We start from the raw sequence: 21,512 nt of genomic DNA, 5'->3' as shown, positions 1-21,512 counted from the left end.
ATGTTTCAGTGCTAGGAAGAGAGCAGATCCTAATTTAATTATCTTATTCATGCAAAAATGTGGATATTTACAGTTTCTCTTGTTTAATTATTGTAGTTGTTCACCCACTTTCAAAAAAATGTGTTTTTAACTTATATTATGGAAATATTTGGGCGGCAGTAGTCCACTAAGTCTTGGACTGGGGATCAGAAGTGGCTGCTTCAAGACACAGGTGGGTCAAAAATGTTTGGATTGTGAACTGGCAGTGGAAGGTGCCAGTTCATGTCCTGAACACTGCACAGGTGCCCTTGAGCACCCACTTAAAAGCTGCTCATGGTTCGCCCCACCTGCGAGCTGCCCTCCCATTATCAGCATGCCTAAAGGCTCCGTGTGTGTGTTTGTGTGTGTGCGTGTGTGTGTGTACGAGACTTTACAATATATACGTCAGTGTATTTGGATTAGGAAAAAAGTATTTTCCCTAAGGGGATTATTAAAGGATTGATTTATTTTTATCTTTATATTTATAATGTTAATTATGTCTGATAACATCCAAAAGTCGAAGAGTCAATTCCTCCAGCTTTAAGTTGTCTTAATAAAGATTTCAACTTTTTATCTTTGGGAGGAATAAGGGTTAGATAAGCATTGATTGTGTTGGGAGCCCCTCAAAAATTTGATGCCAATCTAAATTTTTCACACCAACCTACTGATCCACAAGTTTAACCTTGTTGAACAAAATGCGAAGCAGACAATAAAGTTCGCTAATCGATGTCACCTGTAAACAACATCCAAACTCTGTATGCTGCAGTGAGACTCTGTCCAAATGGTTGCTAAGCTAACTAACGTTCGGTCTTGTGAGAGCATGTGTAGATATTAGAGACTGTTATTGCATTGCAGCTCTTAGTGCTGTATGCATTAAACTTGGTGACATGAAGACGCTAGCATTGTTAGTGTAACTAGAATTTGCAAATGACTATGCTATTTTTAATCACTGTTGAATAAATAATTACGCATGAAGAATTGGTGCTAAATGCACTCTAATATCCCCTTTGCAATAATATCCTCTTACACAGGATTATATGAACAGTTAGATTAACTTTGTGAAACTCCAAAAAGCTGACGCTTTGGTTCTGTCAGAATTTCAATCACAACACTCCCCAAAGGCAGATGTTGTATCAAATGACAAAATACACCAGATGTGAATCTGTGGCACATTTTATATGAAAAACACCTCAAAAACTTTTCACAGGTCAAAAACATTGCATCTGTCTGTATGTGCACATACAGACCTGGAAGTAACTGAATGTATTTTATGTGATGGTAAAAATGAGGCCTTTGATGATGAAAGCAGAAAAATCTACATTGTCAAACCTTACAGCACTCAGACTCCAATTTGTTAAATATCTATTTTGTCAAATCAGTCATTCAGGGTCATGTGTGAAGATTCATTCTACATATAGTCCCTGCCACTGTAAAGAATAAAGTGGCATATTATGTTTACTGGCATATTAGGGAAATTCCATTCAACGGCACATTCCAGGTCCATAAGGAGATCTCCAGTTGAACATAGCAGCAGCTTGTGGGTCACCACTTTATACAGTCACTGAGACGTTGCCCACAACAGCTGCTGAATAAGAGCATAGGTTGCAGGCACTCTTTTCAGGAATGGTAACCCAAGAGACACACCAGACTGAGGTGCAGGCTTTCACTCATCGTCATCCCGTTGGATAAACTGACTGTTAGATGCATTTTCAGGGTCTGAAGACTTCTTCTTAGTTGGCAGCATGGAGGTAGTTGCAAGTTGCAGTAGGTAATAACTCCGAGCTAGCAAAATGGAAATACAAGTGGCGATGAAGTCTTTGGAGAGTGAGGAGGTTTTTTATCATGTGTGTGCGCTGTAGCCAACGGTGAGCATCCCCAACTGTGATCGGGAGATGGAGACCCTAAAGGAGAGACAGAGTACTAATGAAATGTAGTTATGATTGTGTTTCCTTGTATTTGAGGTTCCACATCCATTAAACCAACACAAAAAAAAAAACTTTACCATTTTTCATGAAGTTGCTCCCACGTTGATCTTGCGGTCTTATCTGGTTGGAACTTCTCCCTCGCAACACATCTGCTATCTGCAAAAGATCTAAACTTCATTACAAACATGTCTGCATGGCTGAAATGAGTGTCACAGTGATTTAGTGTCAAACAGTGGTTTTATGTTGGTTGATTATGGTGCAGAGGTCAGGTCTGCACCATCCAGACCTGACCTCTAGATGGAACAGTGTGCACATTTTCTCTTTCTTTATATCACCAGCTATCTTCCTGCTGTCCTAAACAAAGCTGACTAACACTGATTTTGCAACTGTTTAAATGTGTCCTGGTGTAAAAATATATGTGGGTGTATTCTGTGAGCTTGCAGTGAGTGAACTTTGGATAATGTCAGGGAAATGCTTCACAGTTTGCTTGGTAACTGAGTTAAATTCTTGCCATTATCTTAAAGCAGTAAATCAAAACCAAAAAATGACTGAAAGAATAATCCACAAAAGGAATTTCAACAAGGTTAGTTTCATTGCACACGTTTCACTTCTCTGTCATCTTGTTGCTCACTTTCTTGTTCTTTGCCACCATCACCGGGGTATCATTATGGTAGTTCTTGAGGCTGCTGTCAGCTCCGCTCTTCAGCAGCAGCCTCACCGTTTCTACTTGACCTCGGCCACAAGCGCTGTGCAGGGCTGTGTTCCCACTATATGACTGGCTGTTGACATCACAGCCATTCTGTAACAGTTGTGTGAAGAAGCTGAGTTAGAACATATAATACAGATGAAGAAGAGAAAATTATGTAAAACGCAAGAGGAAGGTATGGAGAGAAGACAATTCTATTAATGAAAATGCATCTGCTCAACTCCGATAAGGTGAAAAATTTCCTTCACTTCTTTTTTTTTGAGAGATAGAATATAGTTTGCAAACTCATTTTGTAGCTCACAAACAGGAAAGAGGCAACTTGTCAAATAGAGCTAAATCAAAAGTCCTCCCTTCCCTCCCTCTTCTCTGTTCATACATTCATTACCTCAATGAGGAAGTGGACCATGTCTGTGTTATTGCTCTCCACTGCATGCATGAGAGGACTCTGACCACTTTTAATGTCCTAATTACAAAGAAAAAAAAACACCATGGGAAAAAGTAAGGAGACTCAGAATGCAGAGACGGTGAATATAAAACTGTTTTGTCAAAGTTAGTCACTCCTGAGTCAGTTCAGCACAGGGACTCACCAATGCATTGATGTCAGCTCCTGCATCCAAGAGCATTCTGGACAAAGTTTTGTGACCACGGAGAACAGCAAGATGGAGAGGGCTCAACCCTGAAAACAGACAGAGCAGAACCTAAGTTTTAAAGTGAACAAATGCAGAGACACTTTTAAAGAACCTGTCTTTACTTCACAAGGGCAAGTCAGCATGTAGCTCATTTTCAACACAAAGGATAATCAGTGGTTTCTGTGGTATTGAATGAAACCATTCTGTTGCTTTGAGATAGGGTGAGAATATTTATCTCGTAGATGAGCAGGTTACCACACATTACTTGGAATTGTTGTGATATGTTGGTTCTCTTGATACACTAACATACAGTAACTTCACATTGTATGATTTTTTAAAAAAAACAATCGAGGATGCAACAATGGCTTTCTTCATGAGGCTTTTGTCTACCACACTTGTTACTGGTACAGCAAAAATCCCTTCTTCACTGAAACATGACTGGAAATTTTAAATGCACCTTTAAACAACACAAAGAGGAGGACATGTCATCCTCTCCATCAGCAGACCAACTTACAAAAAGCAGGGAGTTACCATACATTCCTTGTGTGTGCTAATATGCACAAACAGTAGTAGGCTTCAGGATCAGGAGGATCCTATTTTTGAATATGAAGAGTCTTGGTACCACCTGCACATTATTATAAATGACTATTTCGGTGTAACAGGTGTAAATGTAAACTGGGTGACAAAAACAGGGAGTCTGTGAGAAAAACTCATCATATATCATATTGTGTGCAGCAGCAAATACATTGATTCTTTTATATCTAAGCATTTATTAATAATTAAAAGATGACTTTGGATATATTAATGATTAAGCAATATATGAGTGGGGCAGTAGACACATTATTGGTTCGGGATTCAATCCAATGACTGTGTGTGTGGAATGTGTATGTTCTCCCACTGCCTGTTCTGTCCAGGTTCTCCAGTTTCTTCCAACAGTCCAAAAACAGACGATACTCTCTATAAATTCTATATTATTTTGTGTGAATATTTTTTTTTCCTTTCTATGTTTTCCTGTAATGAATATGGGACTTATCCAGGTTGCACCTTGCCTAATGTTAGCTGGGCTAGACCACAACCCTCTTGCAACCCTGAAAAGCTGCTGTGGATAATTGATGGATACATGAATGAAATATTTGGCAATCCAGCTTCATCAGACCTCACTTTATGGGGATACATCCAAGATATTTCTTTGTCAACTTACCCTCATAGTTTCTGATCTCCAAACATGTCGAGGACGAGGGACAGGACAGCACGACAGACAGACAGTCACACTGGTCATACTCGCAGCACAGATGGATCGCCGTTTGGCCGTGACGGTCCAAGGCGGCAGGGTCAGCCCCACCTCTCAACAGAGCCTCCACCATATTTGTCTGCTGGGTTATCACTGCCAAATGCAGGGGAGTCTAAGGAGGACATTTAAAAGATGCTGAACAATGAATGTTGAACAATGCTCCCACTCTCTACTACCCTCAACATCAGACATCATTCATTTCTCTTAATAAATAGCATCGATGCAGGATAAGAAATCTATTATCATAAAAATCAAGCATCTTTCTTCATCTCATTTTCTGACAAAAAGTGCTCATGTAAAACTAGAAATTGCAGATTATAATTGCTGCCATATGTGATAAACAGTAGAGCAATCAAAGAAATAATCTGACAAAGTGAGAGACACATTATTAGCTTTGTATTGTCGAGCTTAACAACAGGGTTAGTATGAAGCAAGACTTGGGAAACGAAGACTGAAAAGAGCCTCATTATGTGTAAAGTTACCAAAACATTTCAAAGTTTGCTTGTTCAATAAATCATGTCCAGTTTATTTAATCCAAACTATAAATTACCAAAGAAGAGTTAATCAACTACTGGCTGGAGCTGCTTATTCACTATAGAGAATCGTCTAATGCTGTCTATGAAAGTAAATGAGCAAATTATGAATTATTAATCTAAGGGTTTGACATTCTTCAAACTAGGCAGACAGATGAAATAAAAGTCAAAATATTTTGCTCTCTGGAAAAAATTAATAAGAGGAAATGCAAAATCATATAAATTTAGAAATCTAACAATCGTCACATACTTATTCATGACGCTGTTGGAGTTTTTTTTTATTTCCGGTGAAAGTCGTCTTTCACCACAAACCTGTTTTGTTAGGTTAAAAGTCACGATAAAACAACAATGAATAAACAGGAAATTACTTCCCTGGAAAACCAGAAGAGATTTTATATGACACATAAACTAGTTCTCAGGGCTTTGAATCCCTTTAATGGAGTGGCACAGAGAGCTGTAGAGGCCTGTGTTGAACTAGTCGGAGAGCAGACATTTAACTCGAAGACAGGAAACACTCCTTTAAAAACACAATAAAGGATTTCAGGCCAGTGGCTGTTTTTGGTTTTCATGTGACTTCACTCTGGAAGTGACTTCATGCGACTTCACTCTGAAGTTTAGCTCCACTTTTAACAAGATTAAACCACTGTTGCTGGTTAAGAAGTGGCCAGATCTTGGACAATGGACCTGTAACCTTAACTGACCCCAACAGGACTGCCTCTAGAGCCCCAAACTATTTGCTCTGCACATATACAATTGTGATAGTGAAAAAAGTATCACTATCAGGTTAACAACACAACCATCCTCAGCCTCATTAAAGGGAGGGGTGACTCATCATGCAACACAAATTCACAATGATCTATTCTTTAAAAAGTAACAAAGTAATTCTGGACTTCAGAACAGTCCGCATCCTCGGAACTAGGATGGAGTGGAGCAACATTTAACTTTTTTAGGCGTGTCACAATCACTTCTCTGTGTGCCCATGTGCCTAGCGGATGGGTTTTCTCTGGAATAAACCTCCTTCTTTTAAATATTCAAATGGGGGAGCAGTCTATTCTGAGGGGCAGTCTTGAACAAAAGTCACACAAAGTTCACCAACTGCTTGCTTCAGAAAGCTGGTGCTGAAAAAATTCACTTGGGCAATTTAGGATGTTCTTTGGGGTGAGGTCAGCCCGTATCATTCTGTTGATAATTACACTTTGTAAATGAAGAACTTCCATAAGTGAGTCATAAAAGGAAGTCTTCAGTCTTTAGCCTGGAGTTCAAATGAATACAAGTTACACAACAACAATGAGGAAAAAATGGACACCTCCAAGTTTCATTTTTGCTGTATTACTGTATGTATGTGTGTGTGTGTGTGTGTGTGTGTGTGTGTGTGTGTGTGTGTGTGTGTGTGTGTGTGTGTGTGTGTGTGTGTGTGTGTGTGTGTGTGTGTGTGTGTGTGTGTGTGTCTTGAATGTGCGCACTGAGGGTTCCAGTAAGATTGGGTCTATCAGTGGGGGAGCGCCTTTGTGGAATTCCTTCAGTGTATTAAATGCCATGTGTTCCTCCCTTCAGCTCTTATTTCCCTGAATCCTCTGACTCACACACACACACACACACTTTTGAACAAGAAGCACACACAAAATCACATTCCCCCGGAAAATTAATGGTTTTTGAACTTCCCATAATCAGGATATGTTCTTGAACAAACATTGTGAAAACCAGCTGTGGGGCTATTTTGACCCCACAAAGCTCTAATGAAACTTATATGGCAGCATCCAGTTATTTCCAGGATTTCCACACAAAGGCCTTTTAAGGCCTTCAAAACAGATTTCTGTCAGAGTTGGAAGGGACTCACTGGGGCTTCCTGTAAGGATTTCACAGTGACTAAAACAAAATCCAGCAGAGATAAGAGGACGGGTGAAAAAGGAAGTGTTCTGGGTGGGTGGGTGGGGGGTGTTAGACTGATGGAGGAGTGAGAAAAAAAAATGGAAATGGATAAAAGGAGTCAAAGGAAAAGACAGGATAACAAGGGAAAATCCCTTCCCTCTCCCCTGGGTCTTTCCTTGTGTACTTGCATTCCTGCAAAATTGGCAGATCAACATGAAGGAGGTAAAAGATGAGAGGAGTACAAAAGAAGGTTTGTGGTATGAAAAACAGCCCTGGGCTGCACAAACAAAAACAAGCTGCTCTTCAGATGATAATAGTAGAAGTTGAATTCAATGCTGCAACTCGAATAATCAACACAGCCTTTAACGTCTGTTGACTGCTACACTACAGCATCAGGTAGTTTGTAAGGTACCCTGAATTCTCTTTAGGTATATGCAGCAGGAGATGTGAAGATAGTGAGAGAATGATAGAGAGAGAGAAAGAGAGAGAGAGACGCGCAGGAAGGGAAAGTCCCCGCAAACTACCCTTCGCACAAGGTATGTTGAGAAACAGCCAAACACAGAAGGGAGGGGGGTTGTCATGTGACTTCCCGGAACGAGGATACTGAAGAACACAAATGTCTAACTCATGCACAAACATGCCATGAACAGCCACACAAAAGATATCATGGGTGGCACCATCGCAAATATAAACAGACTGGCAAAGTTTTGCACAAACTGTCCTTATAAAATTATTATAACAGATACTGAACACGAACAACCCTTTAGTTAAATATTAACACCTTATTCTGCACAATATTTGGTGACAGCAACATGCACACTTCTGTAGATGTTTTTAACTTCAGGCGCATGGTCAGTAGTGCATGTTATAATGTGGGTGGGACCCTGGGGGTTTAGTCCCCTGACTCCATGAGTGAAAGAGCCATGCTTTGCACCATCAGCTGCAGCGAGCACAGAAAAAAAGTAGATTGCAAAAGTGTGTCTTTAGCCTCACTGATAGTACGACCAGTGTGAGAGTGTCAAACAAGCCTCCACCATAATATATCAGGGAGTGTCAGGCAAATCAAGGACTCACATTTGTACTGATAGTAACACTCACAAAACCACAGAAACTCAGGATTTGTCATCAATATTGGAAATTCTGTGTTCTATCATTTCCACAAAGGAGGTCATGTTTTTGATGTGTTTTGTCGGTTTGCTCTGAGGATCATAAGACAAATAATTGACAGATTTTTATGAACTTAAGTAAAAAACTACAACTTGGGCCAAATAAAAAAATTAAAAAGAACCCATTATAATCTGAAGTGTATCCAAAATCACAGGCTGAAAAAAGAAACTTTCTCTTTCACTTTTGCAAAATGAGTTTAGACCTGAGTTCTGCTTTGAGAGCAGCAGCAATCAAGTTGTCTGGACAGCAGATGAAGGGAGGAAGTGACATTTACCACGATAAAACAGTGAATCAGACAAATTAAAATTTATTTTCTGATTGTTTGACAGAAGTTTCATTCAAAAGCACAAATAAACATAACCACGCCTCCTCACATCGCTACAGGACCACCAAAAAACCCCAAAACAATCATTAATCATTTTGCAATGATTAAAATTATTCCACAGTATACAGTATTATACACACAAACTGCATTATGCTTGCAGATGTGTGCATAGTAGAGGAGTGAATTGCTATCCTCATCCAATGCCAGAAAATATGCTCAGGTCTAACGTGTGAATGATGTTTAGAAAAATGAAAAGCTCCCTGGCCTCATTTTCATAAGTCTGTTCTTAATGCTTGGTATTCAGATGAAACCACACAATCTGGTAGGTAAATTACCGTGGCGAGGCCTGTGTCTAAAAATCTCCCTTTTATGTTCAGAACAGCATATAGCACATTACATGCAAGTGTGTGAAAAGAGGGTTTGTGTGTGTGTCGTATTTATACATTGTCATACACAGGATATCAGAAAACCTGTGCTGTCAAGCATCAGCAAGGAGGAGAGGCATCAACAGTGATAGCACAGCTTTATTTCTGGTAAGGCAGCCTGTGGTGACCCGTGTGATGTAATACCTCAGCTTTGACAAATAAAGCTCTGGATGGTTCAGGTGCTTTCACTGCTGAATGATGACAGCAATTAAATAGCTGGAAGAACACCGAGCAAAATGGGAAACAACAAGAGGAGAGAATAAGGCCAGTTCTTTTTTTTTTGGGGGGGGGGGGGGGGGGCATTCCCAGATTGGGAAACAGAAAAAGGCAAACATTTGTCAACATTTTAGTAAAGCATCAGTTTCACATATCCCTACCTTGAAATTACCTTGTAAAGAATTGATGGGAAGAGTTCATCATTTTTTACTGTAATTGTTAATAACCAAGGTTATCAGGCAGACATTTTGCAAAGTGGAATTACTGTCTCACAATTCTTTCCCTCAGCGCCAGTGTCCTCAACATTTATATCCATCCAGATTCAAATAATATGTGCAGCATCGGCCACAGAGCGTCAGAGGTAGTGCCGACTATCTGGCAGATTACATTCTTCCTGGATAACACTTTGTAATAGTGTTTTCACAAGAGATTATGCTACTACAGTAAAAGTTTTTTTTATACCTTTTTATCTTTTATATTAAAATATATTTTACCAAGTTGTAGTAACGTTGACCTTTGTTGACATCCGTACTCTAATCAGTGTGCTCATCGAGGCCTAGTGCACATTTGTGCCAAATCCTAAAAAGTCCCCCTTGAAATATTCCACATATATGAAGGTCAAGCAGATAGTACAAATGGATGAATGGAGGGATAACTTAGAGAATAATAACTTCAGCCACATCTATTACTGACATGGAGATGACAGTGATATCTTTAACACTTAATGTGTGTTAGGTAATTTTTTTTTTGACTTGTCATGCAGTTTCTGTCTGAAACAAATGTGCAAGGTTCAGGACAGGTCATGGGATTCACATTTGGGCGAGGTCAGTCATCTTGGCTCTCTTCTCTAAATTTCACAATGTGGTAAACCCAACAAGCACATTGTGTGTTAGAACAAAAAAGGAATATATATATAAATAAAAGAATTGGAGAAAACACACTTCGTCTTTCCCAGCAAGTGCATGGCGTTGGCCTCTGGCAAGTACAGGTGTAGAAACCAGGAAGGGTAAATTCCAGCACTTAACCATCAACTGCTCTGACTGTAAGAGTGCGTGATAACGTGGCGCATGGCTAGGAGGAAACCAAGGCACTTCCTCTTTCATTCTTTTCCATATTGTTGTTATCAGAAGGGAGAGCATCAGGTGTTTTACAAGCATTGCTTGAAGAGCCAGAAGTTCCCTGTTGCGCTACTATTCCACATTTCATTGTGATGCACTGACTTATACTATCAAATAACAACTGGAGCATGTAATTAAGTCCATCTCTGGACAGGATGGAACCACATTTGAAAAAAAAAAAGCTATAAAGTTTGCTGACTTGTCCAAAAATTAATTTAAATTTTGTGGAAGCAACAGTATTGGTAGTTTGGGCATACAGGTGTGTATGTTTGTTTTAATGGAAGGAAAAACATTTTGCATATTTGAAATGAGTTTGTTTTACCTGACGCAGGTTGTTGTAGATATCAAGACTCCTGTGTGCCAGCAGTAAGAGGTGAATCAGCTTGTACACGATGGCCAGCTCCCCCTGCACCACAGCTATATGGAGAGGTCTGTAATGTAGGAAAAACACATAAAACCTTTTCAAAGGTTATTTATCTGATAACTGTCCATCCACCCATTTTGTCATCACTGCCTTATCCGCTGTTGCAGCTCACAGGGAGCTGGAGCCTATCCCAGCTGACTGAAGACGTGGGGAGTTGGAAACTCCGGGCACGAAGCCAGTGTACCTCAGAGCCACACAGAGCCACAAACAACCAGGCAAGCACACGCACATACCTACAGATAATTTTGAATGGCCAATTAACCTGAAGCGCATGTTTTTGGAGATGGGAGGAAGCCGGAGAACCCGGAGAGAAACTACGCAGACACGGGGAGAACAGGCAAACTCCAAACAGAGAGGCGATCGAACCCAGAACTGCCTTGCTGTGCAGCGACAGTGTTACCCACTGCGCCACCGTGCCGTCATCTGATTACTAATCAGAGCAATTATTTAAGTATGAATGATAAAGACATGCCATACGCGCATAGATGGCAAATGTATTTGAAGTGCATTTTTTATCAGTATGCGGTGATGTTATTATTCAGCATTTATAATTTCATATATCTGTGAAAATATTTAGATGACCACACTGACAGTTACACAGAGGAGCCCCACAGATACACAAGCATGACACACATTAACCTTATTACGATTATCAAGACCAAGGGAAAAACCACTATATCTGATCTCTGCATGCAGCAAAGAAATAAACACTGATATTTTCGAGAAGGAAAGGCACAAAATTCAGAAGAGGGGAAGGCATGTTCTAAAAAAAGAGTAAAACAAAACAGTTTTCTCATTTTTCTTTTTCATTCTACCAGAAAAGACATCTTCCAGTAAAAGCCAGACTGGTTTTCTGTGACTTCCTGTTGTCAGTCACAATGGCAGCATTCTTTATCTCAGTTTGTGCTGTGGAAATCCAGCCAATCGGCTGCGTGATTTTTCACAGGGGCTTTCTGTAGGTTCACTCAGTTAGCTTCATCCAGTGGATTCGTCATAATCAGACATGCATGCCACCGGACGCTTCTTGAGAACTCAAGAGCATGCAGAATTTGAGGTTAGATAAAAGGTTCATACAATGACAAAAAAAAAAAAACTTTGCAAAATGTCTTCTCAGCAATGTGTCCCACTGATAAGGAGTCACTGGCAACAGAAATTTTCTATAAAGAATTTGATTAATGTCTGTCCTGCACATATGTAAAGGTTCTTTACATATGTGCATCAAATGAGCATTTATGTGCACCGATGTATATGCTTTAAAACAGTAGGGGATTACTTTATTCATTTATCTCAAATCTGTATTCCTTGACAACTTCATCAAGCCAAGTTTGCACCTAATAATGGTTGTGCTCCTTTATACAAAAGGGTGAGTGTGTGCAACCTTTCACTGTCTGGTTTCAGGAAGAAAACTACATAATTCAATGGTTTTCAACCTAACTACCAGAAAAGAAATGCAAATTGTATGCATGCATTATACTTCATGCTTGGTCATGCTTGTCCCTGTTCCAGTAACTGAGGGCCCTCAACACACTTCTCAGCGAGTGTCACAGGTTATGGATTGATCACGCTCAAGCAAGGCCTTTCATCCAGTCTTGGTGGGACAAAGCTAGTTGGGAAACATAAAATACAGTAATTCAGGTGTTACTTGTCAAATCTGCAACTTCTTCTTTTCCTTTCGGCTTTTCCCTTCAGGGATCGCCAGAGTGAATCAATTGCCTCCATCTAACCCTGTCTTCTGCATCCTCTTCTCTCACACCAACTACCTTCATGTCCTCTTTCACTACATCCATAAACCTCCTCTTTGGTCTTCCTCTAGGCCTCCTGCCTGGCAGTTCAAAACTCAGCATCCTTCTACCAATATATTCACTATCTCTCCTCTCTCACTTCTAGGTATGCTCTGCATCACTTCATCAAAGTCCAACCAGAATTTCTCCTTCTCCTCCAGTTCACATCCTACCTGTGGAACAGACCCACTAACAACGTTGAACATCACACCTTCGATTTGTAGCTTCAGATTCATCACTCTATCTGACACTCTTTTTACCTCCAGGACATTCCTAACAAACTCCTCCTTCAAGATAACTCCTACTCCATTTCTCTTCCTATCTACACCATGGTAGAACAACTTGAACACTGCTCCTAAACTTTTAGCCTTGCTACCTTTCTACCTGGTCTCCTGGACACACAGTATGTCTACCTTCCTCCTCTGCATCATGACAACCAACTCTCTACCTTTTCCTGTCATAGTCCCAACATTCAACGTCCCTACTCTCAGTCCTATACTCTTGGCGTTCCTCTTCTCTCTCTTCCTACGATCACACTTTCCTCCTCTCTTTCTTCCATGAACTGTAGTCCAATTTCCACAGGCACCCTGTAGGTCAACAGCGTCGATGGCGGTCGTTGTTAACCCAGGCCTCGACCGATCCGGTATGGAAGTCATAGGTTTGATTCGCATCTTTGATTTAGCAAAAGTTTTACGCTGGATGCCCTTCCTGACGTAACCCTCTGTATTTATCTGAGCTTGGGACCAGCATAATAAGACACTGGCTTGTGTCCTCTTGTGGCTACATTGTCCTCTTGTGGCTACATTACTTGTCAAGTCTGCAACTCCACTGTCTTTTTATTTTCTAAAGACGAAACTGTAGAGTTTCTGGTTCTGTTGAAGTGTGGCTGACCACAGTCCCAGATAACCCCATGCACAGCAGCAGTGACGCAGACAGGAGTCTCCACATGCACGCAGACAGTCGCGCTGTGAGCGTTTGTGTGTGTGAGAGAATGCAAGAGAAAGACAGGAGACAGGGGAGAGAGAGAAACAAAAAAGAAGGCAGGAAGAGAATGCAGAACCACGCGGTATCCTTTTTGGTATGTAAGGTGAGGGCGTAGCCAAAATGAGCGATCATAGCGAAGCCGAATACATCCTGTGGTATGTGGACCAGCTGAGCAATGAGGTGATGCGTCACTGTGTGCAGTCAGTAAACAAAAGCACAGCCTGAGAATACCACAGTCCGGTTAACGAGAAATGAGCGCTGTGTCATGTTGCAGCACCTCTCTTGTAGTCACTGTGACAAATGATGGGATAATTATTCACAGGGGAAATGAACCTGAGCAAACCCAGAAGACTAATGGGATGGGTCATATTTTTCAGAGCACCTCTGAATTCATCAAAAGGGTGACATCTTGACTTGTCAAAAGTTTGATGTTTATGACTCCTTTTTATGGCTTTGTGTGAAATGTTTCCATAACTATAAAACAGGCTGGCATAGTATTTGGGAGATATCATAAATACCTTTTGTCATCTCCTGACTTGACATGATGCAGCAATTGTTTTCATCTTGGTCTGGGCGGGATTTTTTTGTTTGTTTGGTTGGTTATTGACTAAGTTATGGATTATCAGATAGGTTGATCAGCTCAAGAAGAGTTTTTCAGCTCTGTTTTTACTATAAATATTCAAGATGTGAGGGAGCAGAAATTGCTGAGTCATGAAAATACTGCGGGAAATTTTATATCATACAGGCTACTATGTTTAGCTCAACGTTTAACTAACGTAACAGCCCAGTGTTCTGACTGGCTTGCAGTCCTGTCATAATAGTAGGATTAGGCGACAGAAACTTTTTTTTTTGTTATGTAGTTCTAATCTGTGTGTGGTTGTTACATGTAAATTATTTCGGAACCACATCACATCCTGAACGGGAGAACGTTGTCTACCCTAATGTTGGAAGGTGACTGAGAAGCACCATTAAATGGAATGTTCAAAGAAAATTCATGTGGGTTAATGAGATGGAAATGCCTGGTTGATCGAATTTTAGACTTATCAGCCTTTTAATTGATTTCTGGATGACTGATTGACTTTTATTCATTGTTATACTGGCTGTGCTCCTAGGGTCTCACGAGTGATGATTGATCTATAGGTTTAGCAATAATAGGCTGAATGAAACGTACCCAAACTGGATGAAATGCCAGTTTTGTTCGGAAGCACTTCTTTAACCATTCCATACTTTTTTACCTCGACTCATGACCACCTCTTGAAGCTGCTCATTATAGGCTGTCTAGCTCCTTGCATGGATGTGAGAGGGTTAAAACATTGAAAAGTTTGCCTTTTTACCGTGTTTCATGACCATATATTTAAAATGCACAAGCATTAAGCATCTATAAGCATATGTACCTTTACGTTATGTGGCATTTGGTGATGGTGACCAGAGCTTATAAAATCCTAAACCATAGTGGTCAATGCTGCCTGCTAAATATCACAAAGTCAGCACTATAATTGTGCCACCATGTTACTATGGCGATGTTGAACCTGTTCTACATCTGGTTGTGTGCATGTGCAGACTCAAAATGCCATGAAAAAAAAAATCTATTTGAAATTACTCAAGTCTACAATTAAGATAATGACCCAGTCAAGAGGACAACAGTTTCAAAAACCAAAACTTTTCCCCCAAAAAAGTCTTGACTGATTGGACGCATGTAGGAACTGGAAGACAATGCAACACATCCGCACATCGTTCATACCAAAGAGTAAGTGAGACAGAAATGAGGCTGAGAGAAAGAAAGCGGTAAATGAGGAAGTGGGGAGCGGATGTTTGGTTTTTTGAGCCCATTCATTTAAAAAACACTGAGAAGAAAAGACAAGAGACAGAGACACCTGAGAAAAACCACAAGCATGTTCAAAAAGTCAGCTCTCACTAGTTTTCCCGAAACTTAGCCGCTCAGAGGCGCTGAGAAGAGAAGATTGACGTAAGAGCAGATTCGTGCTCGCAGGCACTCACATTATGCTCACACGCACACACACACACATACACACACTCACACACACACACACACATGCTCGTGTACATGCTCGTGAGAATTTTTCTTTCTGCAGAATTCACGGTTTCAAACGACCGCAAATCAACACGTAGGTACTACACAAGTCAGCCTCAACTCCATCATAGTGGGGACATGTTTTTAAACGGGCCCTGCATTGCAGATTTTTGCATTAATTCAATGCTAATGCTATGATATCAGGTTTCATTTTGGTTTGGCCTCTGCCATACAAATATTAATACCATACTTCAGATGCTTGATAGAGGGGTGTGGACAATTGAGAGTAAAGATGAAGCAAGTGAGTGTGAAACAGCGCTTTCTTATTTATCCGCTGCTGCCTGTCAATAGCAGACATGCCATGTTTTTGAATGTCTGAAGCAGATGTAGACGGGCAGCTGTGACAGGTCAAGCAGTGACTCCACCCAATGTCGGCACATAGTTTGAGTCACATGGATGCAGGTGATGCTGGTGCTTTGTGGAACAGCAAGATTAAAGTGCCTTAAATTTTGGACATGCTATGTTTCAGTCAAGATTGTTTCTGTCTTTGTGCCATTTTCTTTTCTTTTTATTTCATCAATAGTTTTAAGTTTCTTCAGTAAAGTTCGGTATTTGTATTCATGTGGTTTTGAAAATTTATCCTGCGGACCCATAATTGTGTTTTAGCAATTAGCTCTGACACGAATGCTACCCCATGTTTGCCTATCAGCTGAAAGGGTCCATTTCAATTATGTGAATCATTCCTTATCTTCACCTAATCAGTTTCCATTACAGGAAGTCAAATAACCTTAAAACAATTTTGGTTGGATAGCAGACATGCACCAATTCAGAATCAGGTGAGTCATGGCCGTTATTAAAATGAGATGACAGTGGTGTCTCGCAAACCACATTCGGATTGTGCAACGCAAAAAAATGTCTTGTTTATGAGGTCAAATTATCACTTGTTGAAACTAGTGCTGTTAGAGTCCATCCCAATGAATCACCTACACTTTCTTGTTACTCATGTGACCACTTTAGGTTCACTTTTTACAATGACGGTAATGGTTTCTCCAAGGAAAATAAATATGAAAAGGGAATGTGCAAATTATGGGCTCTCATTTCTTTGAACTTAAATCCATGCAATACGTGCTACAATACAAAAATCTGAAATGCAAAAATGAAAACTTTACATGATGGAAAATTTAAAGCTAAAATATAAATAAAAACATGAGACTTAGATATCTGAAATGATATAATACAGACGTTTTAAATCATTTGCATGTTTATATGTCCCCAAATGTTAAAATATGTTTTTAAATGATCTTGGTGACCTGCTTTCCATTGCTGCATGCCATTTCGGTAGTTGAAACATATTTTCAGCTACTTTTTGCCACCATAGAAGGCATACCTGAACATTTAAAATAGAATCAGCTCAAAACACCTATGCCTCTAAATGACATTTTCTGTGAAGCTTTTAAAAACATGTGTATGACAGCATATGCACGGGTTTGTGACTTGTGAGTCACAGCTTCCAAGATATGAGGCAAATCTTGCATATCAAATTAAACTGTGCATCTCAGATTTATTAACTGCAATGGATTGCTATCCAACCTGGGTCTGCACAGTTTAGGCAATGATCCTGTCGCTCTGTTGGAGATACGATGAGGATTCAGATATTGTACAACTTTCTCTCAGTCCATAGTCCAAAAAATTATTTGATATGAAACTGCATGAAGAACTATTTGAATTTTCTTCCATGATATATGTCAGTGCCTCCGATATGGAATGCATTGATAGATACAGTATAATGTAATCATGATCAAGTCATTCACCACGATGGGGACAGCCTAACGTGTGAGTGAGCCATCAACATACGTGTCTCCATCTTCATCCTGACGCGTGGCCAGAGCGATGGCAACCCGCAGGTTTTCTGCAGGATGGGCCAACGGGTGGTTCTGCTCCGGGACCGGGGAGAAACAGAAGACTGGGGGGGCACCTGAGCATTAAGGACACGTGAAGAGGGAACACAAAGGGTGGGGTACAGAAAAAATTAAGAGACAGGTCTTTCTTGCCTTATATTCAATTAAGAGTTGCCTTATATTCCATTAAGAGTTGAATGGGCCTGTGTTGTATAGAGGGACTGCAGAACTGCTGACTAGACATTTCCTCATTGGTTAAGAAATATGTAACTGCAAAAACCAAAGTATGACTGGCACAGTAATGGATGCTTTGCAAAGTTATAGAAATTCCAGCGACGGCCGAAGTGAACATAATTTCAGCATTATTATTATTACTATTATATTATAGTAGTATTATATAGTATTACACATGGAGGATAATAAACGCTTACCATATTCAAGCGGGTGCAAAAAGCCTCCAGGGTATCCCTCTGGACCCCGCCGCGTCTCCTCATCCCGCCTGGGAGTCAATGATCTAATTCTGCTTCCATCCGCTGAACGACCGGCAAAACTTCCCCGAAATGACAGGTCCGCGTCTCCAGCAGGACAGAAGCGGTCTTCTCTCCTAGTTGGAACCGGCGAAGGGCTTTGGGTGTCCGGCTCAACTGGAATCGGTCGTTTCCTAAAAGGAAGCCTGAGGGATGATTTGTCCGCTGGTCTTTTGCGCAAAGCGCTGTTTTCCGAGCACGGCTTGGAGTCTTTGACGGCTGTGCAGCACTTTTCCAAACCATGCGTTCTCGGACACGCAGGGGCTGCTTGTGGGTTTGCGTCCCAGGCGCGACCTTTGGAGTCTGGAATCCTGGACGCAGTGCTCCAACGCGCTCGGTGAGTGGTGCGCAGGTCCAGCGGCGCTGTGGCAACCGACTGGTGTTCACCATTCATGGTCATCCTCGATCCTCGGCATAAACCGAACAGGGATGCTGCGTCTCGAAACGTTTCAGGTATGTAGGCGTAAAGTTCTCGACGTTCAGTGACAGTTTGGTGGGATTAACCCATCCAAAATGTCTAGTAGATTAGTGCGCAATTACCATCCACCAAAATGAAACAGGTAGCGATTAAATCACCATTTTCGTTTTGTGTCACTACTGTATTGTAACGGGCGATTTAAAAAGTGTTTTAATAGATCCACTAGACGTCTGCTGACGCTGACGTGTGTCCGTGCGCACCTATGACAGCTGCAGGTACGGCGCTGCTGCTGCGCCAGCGCTCAATGAACGTTGACACTTTGTGCTTTCCCTTAAAAGCGAAACAAAGCAATGAAGTTGGTGGCAAATTAGAGCCTGCAGATAACCCTGATTTGGATTCACGACAATACTTACATTTCCCTAACATCTGTCTGTTTTGTATGCAAATTCAAAACCCGGCACTTTCTTTCTTTCTTTCTTTCTTTTTTTTTGATAAATTCTAGGGGGAAAGACTGATTGATGATATTTTTTTTTGTTTCGACTGTTTTGGGTAGAACGTTGTGAAAATATGACAGAACATCTAAAGAAGAGGACCAGCTTTTAACGTGAATTCAGTTTTAAATTTGACTGTAATTTGTTTCCTTGCAGTGCTTCTTTAACACTAGAGAACCCACACCCATTTATCCTTACAGGAAAATTATGTGGGTTATACCACACATTTCTGAAGTTGTTTTTATTCCCAGAACAATAAGGTTTATTGTTATAAGGTTCATTATTCTTTTATTATTATTGTACTACTATTTTGGAGAGATAACTTTCTGTCACAGACACATAACTGTCACATGGTCATGATATCAGGATGTTGAGCATACGTCTCTTAAGGACTTAGCGAGTTAAAATCAGGCGTAAAGCTTTATAATGAGGAGACAGACATTCAAAGCGTGTCTGACCCCGGGGTCACCGTGGGTCCTCTCGGGTTAATTTCTGCCACAACGTTAGAAATCAAGCTCCAAATTTACATCAGGATTCAGTTTGTCTAAATTCTTTTTCAAAACCCGAAGGCCAGTATGTGCCATATGCTTCATAGAGCCAGCGGGGAATGTTAGACTCTATTCTTAAAACCCAAATGAGAGTTTGTGAAGTATCTATTGCAATTAAATTTGTCCCTCCTCCTTCCTTTGAGTATTAGAACTATATGCATTAGGGGGAAATTGGTCTACCCGAATTTTTATTGCGTAATTTTGCAGATGCATCTATTTATGTCCATTCAGAAATAACTTCCTTTTGGAACTTTTCTGTATTCTTTAATGATGTAAGGGAAGGGTTTTTTTTAAATATCTCAGTTCAATCATGTTTTTGTGATTGTTTTTGATGCAAACAGGTAGTTTGCTCCAGTTATTCTATATAAAAGTTCAATTTACCAGCTGTAAATTACATATTTCTAGAAATGGCATGGTGGACTTACAACGTCTAAAAGATGTGGAATTGGGTTAGGGATAAGGTTAGGGTGCACAGAAAGGGTGTGAAGTTTTAAGTAAATACAATATATGCTTAACATGTCACCAGGCCGCATCCCCAGAGATGACCTTAGAACCCCTAAATGAGGAATACTAATGGGAACGTTGGAATTGAGTAGAAGGATGCCCAGCACATCTGACCAATCAGTTGATGTCAAGTTACCTGGTTTCAAACACTGGCACACACACAGACACGCAGACACACACACACACACACACACACACACACACACACACACACACACACACACACACACACACACACACACACACACACACACACACACACACGTACACACACACACACACACACACACACGCACACACACACACACACACACACACACACACACACACACGTACCACCTTCATCACCAGACAGGTTCTGATTACCAGGGCCATTTTGGGACTTTCCTCTTTCCAATGAAGTGTGGAACCAGCAACAGAAAGTCAAGGTCTGTGTCTAAACAGACTTTAAAAGTCCCTGAAAGGCCTTGAAGCTGTGACAGACTGTCCAGCTGTCATGGCAGCCATTATAGTTTCCTCTGACACTGATGTTATTCAAAGCACGGCCATGACCTCTTTCACCGCCAGTCCTCTTCCTGAAAATGAACGCTTAATGAATGAAACATTTAATGATCTGTAGAATAAATACAAGGAAATGTAAAAAAAAAAAAAAAAACCTCCATTACCCTTTGATATGTGGGGATCATTATTCTGAGATAATGGTGCGTGATGAATGCAGAGATCTGTAAGTAACATAATGAAATGAGGACTCTTGTTCCAGTCGAAAAACTGACCGTCTTTCACTGGACACTTTCAACACGACTCTTGCAGCGAACTGCATGCTTGTTGAATCTACTTTGGTTTAGTCATTTGCGCTGAAAATATTTGAAAGCGTATGAATTATCTCCTTACAAAGTAAATTCTGAGGTATACTGACAGTGACATTGGGAAAATAATCCCATTTCAGTGACATCATTAACTGGGAAGGCGTCTCATCTGTGAATGATGAGGGAAGGCTTTGAGCCAATATTAAATTTTATGTATTATTTATATGACATATTACTTATTCATTTAGTTAATTTATTTTAGTCATTGTTCATATGTAGTAAATCATTGACAAGTCCCAGAGCAGCAGAGTATTTAATAGGTTTCCCCATTACCTGCTTTAACCTTTAAGGACACATTCATGCATTATTAATGATTAAAAATAAAGTTGAGGTTTTAAAACAAAACTTGTTCCATATAAAAAGAATAACCTACTATGTCAGGTCATGGGGTGTCAAGGATTACTTTCCACGCAGAACTCGGTGGTGGGTCAAATAATGTACCGCAAACAATGAATGAACATTTCAACCAAAAATATAATTTGAAAACGAGGCGATGTTTGAACATTCTAATTTCTGTCATAATTATGGGTACAATATTATAATGTGCTTATCATTGTTATCATCAGGTTAAACAGTCCTACAGATGAAAATCATGGATGTCCACAGCATACAACTTTCCAAAATCAACTCTTCAGCTGTGAGGAGGAGAAAACGGTTGCTGATGGATGCTATCGAGGTAGTAAAGTTTTTTAAGCTTTCATTCATGAATAAACTGACTGTGTGATCAGTTTGTCAGATTTTGAACTCTGAATGGACCTTCTGCAGGCGATCTGCTTTGATTTGTGATCAGATCGCTTTACTGTACTATCGCCTCATT

The 21,512-nt window shown here is 40.4% G+C and overlaps 2 protein-coding genes across 4 annotated transcripts in view; one reads left to right on the top strand and one right to left on the bottom strand.

The window, feature by feature from the left end:
* Positions 1-1,186: 1,186 nt before the first annotated feature.
* On the bottom strand, positions 1,187-18,576 carry bcl3 (BCL3 transcription coactivator). Of its 2 annotated transcripts, XM_068324089.1 has the most exons (9): positions 17,773-18,576; positions 17,298-17,418; positions 10,545-10,653; positions 4,480-4,681; positions 3,237-3,325; positions 3,035-3,112; positions 2,575-2,742; positions 2,021-2,099; positions 1,187-1,919 (listed from the first exon to the last, which is right to left on the bottom strand). In XM_068324089.1, the coding sequence occupies exons 1-9, from the start codon at positions 18,266-18,268 to the stop codon at positions 1,801-1,803; spliced, it is 1,461 nt and encodes a 486-aa protein (XP_068180190.1). In that variant the 5' UTR covers positions 18,269-18,576; the 3' UTR covers positions 1,187-1,800. The 2 variants fall into 2 exon arrangements, with proteins under 2 accessions (XP_068180190.1, XP_068180191.1); XM_068324090.1 differs by lacking the exon at positions 3,035-3,112.
* cblc (Cbl proto-oncogene C, E3 ubiquitin protein ligase) overlaps positions 18,198-21,512 on the top strand; it is a 16,161-nt gene continuing 12,846 nt past the window's right edge. The window contains exons 1-2 of one of the 2 annotated variants that reach the window (XR_011037091.1): positions 18,198-18,321; positions 21,262-21,371. The gene's annotated coding sequence lies outside the window, so the exon portion shown is untranslated. The remainder of the gene's footprint in view (positions 18,322-21,261; positions 21,372-21,512) is intronic. The other variant, XM_068324088.1, reaches the window with a different exon arrangement.

This window comes from Antennarius striatus, chromosome 9 (genome assembly GCF_040054535.1).
Source record: "Antennarius striatus isolate MH-2024 chromosome 9, ASM4005453v1, whole genome shotgun sequence".
NCBI classification, from domain to species: domain Eukaryota; kingdom Metazoa; phylum Chordata; class Actinopteri; order Lophiiformes; family Antennariidae; genus Antennarius; species Antennarius striatus.
The sequence above is the reverse complement of the archived record's forward strand: the minus strand, read 5'-3'. Positions and strand labels throughout refer to the sequence as shown.

What these genes read in the sequence shown, in the direction of transcription:
- bcl3 (XM_068324089.1), bottom strand. Translation starts at nt 18,268, where the DNA reads ATGACCATGAATGGTGAACACCAGTCGGTTGCCACAGCGCCGCTGGAC. An exon ending in GGAGATCAGAAACTATGAGG is followed by an intron (nt 3,326 to 4,479) that starts GTAAGTTGACAA and finishes GTCTGTTTTCAG; the next exon opens with GGTTGAGCCCTCTCCATCTT. An exon ending in GAGCAACTTCATGAAAAATG is followed by an intron (nt 1,920 to 2,020) that starts GTAAAGTTTTTT and finishes TCTCTCCTTTAG; the next exon opens with GGTCTCCATCTCCCGATCAC.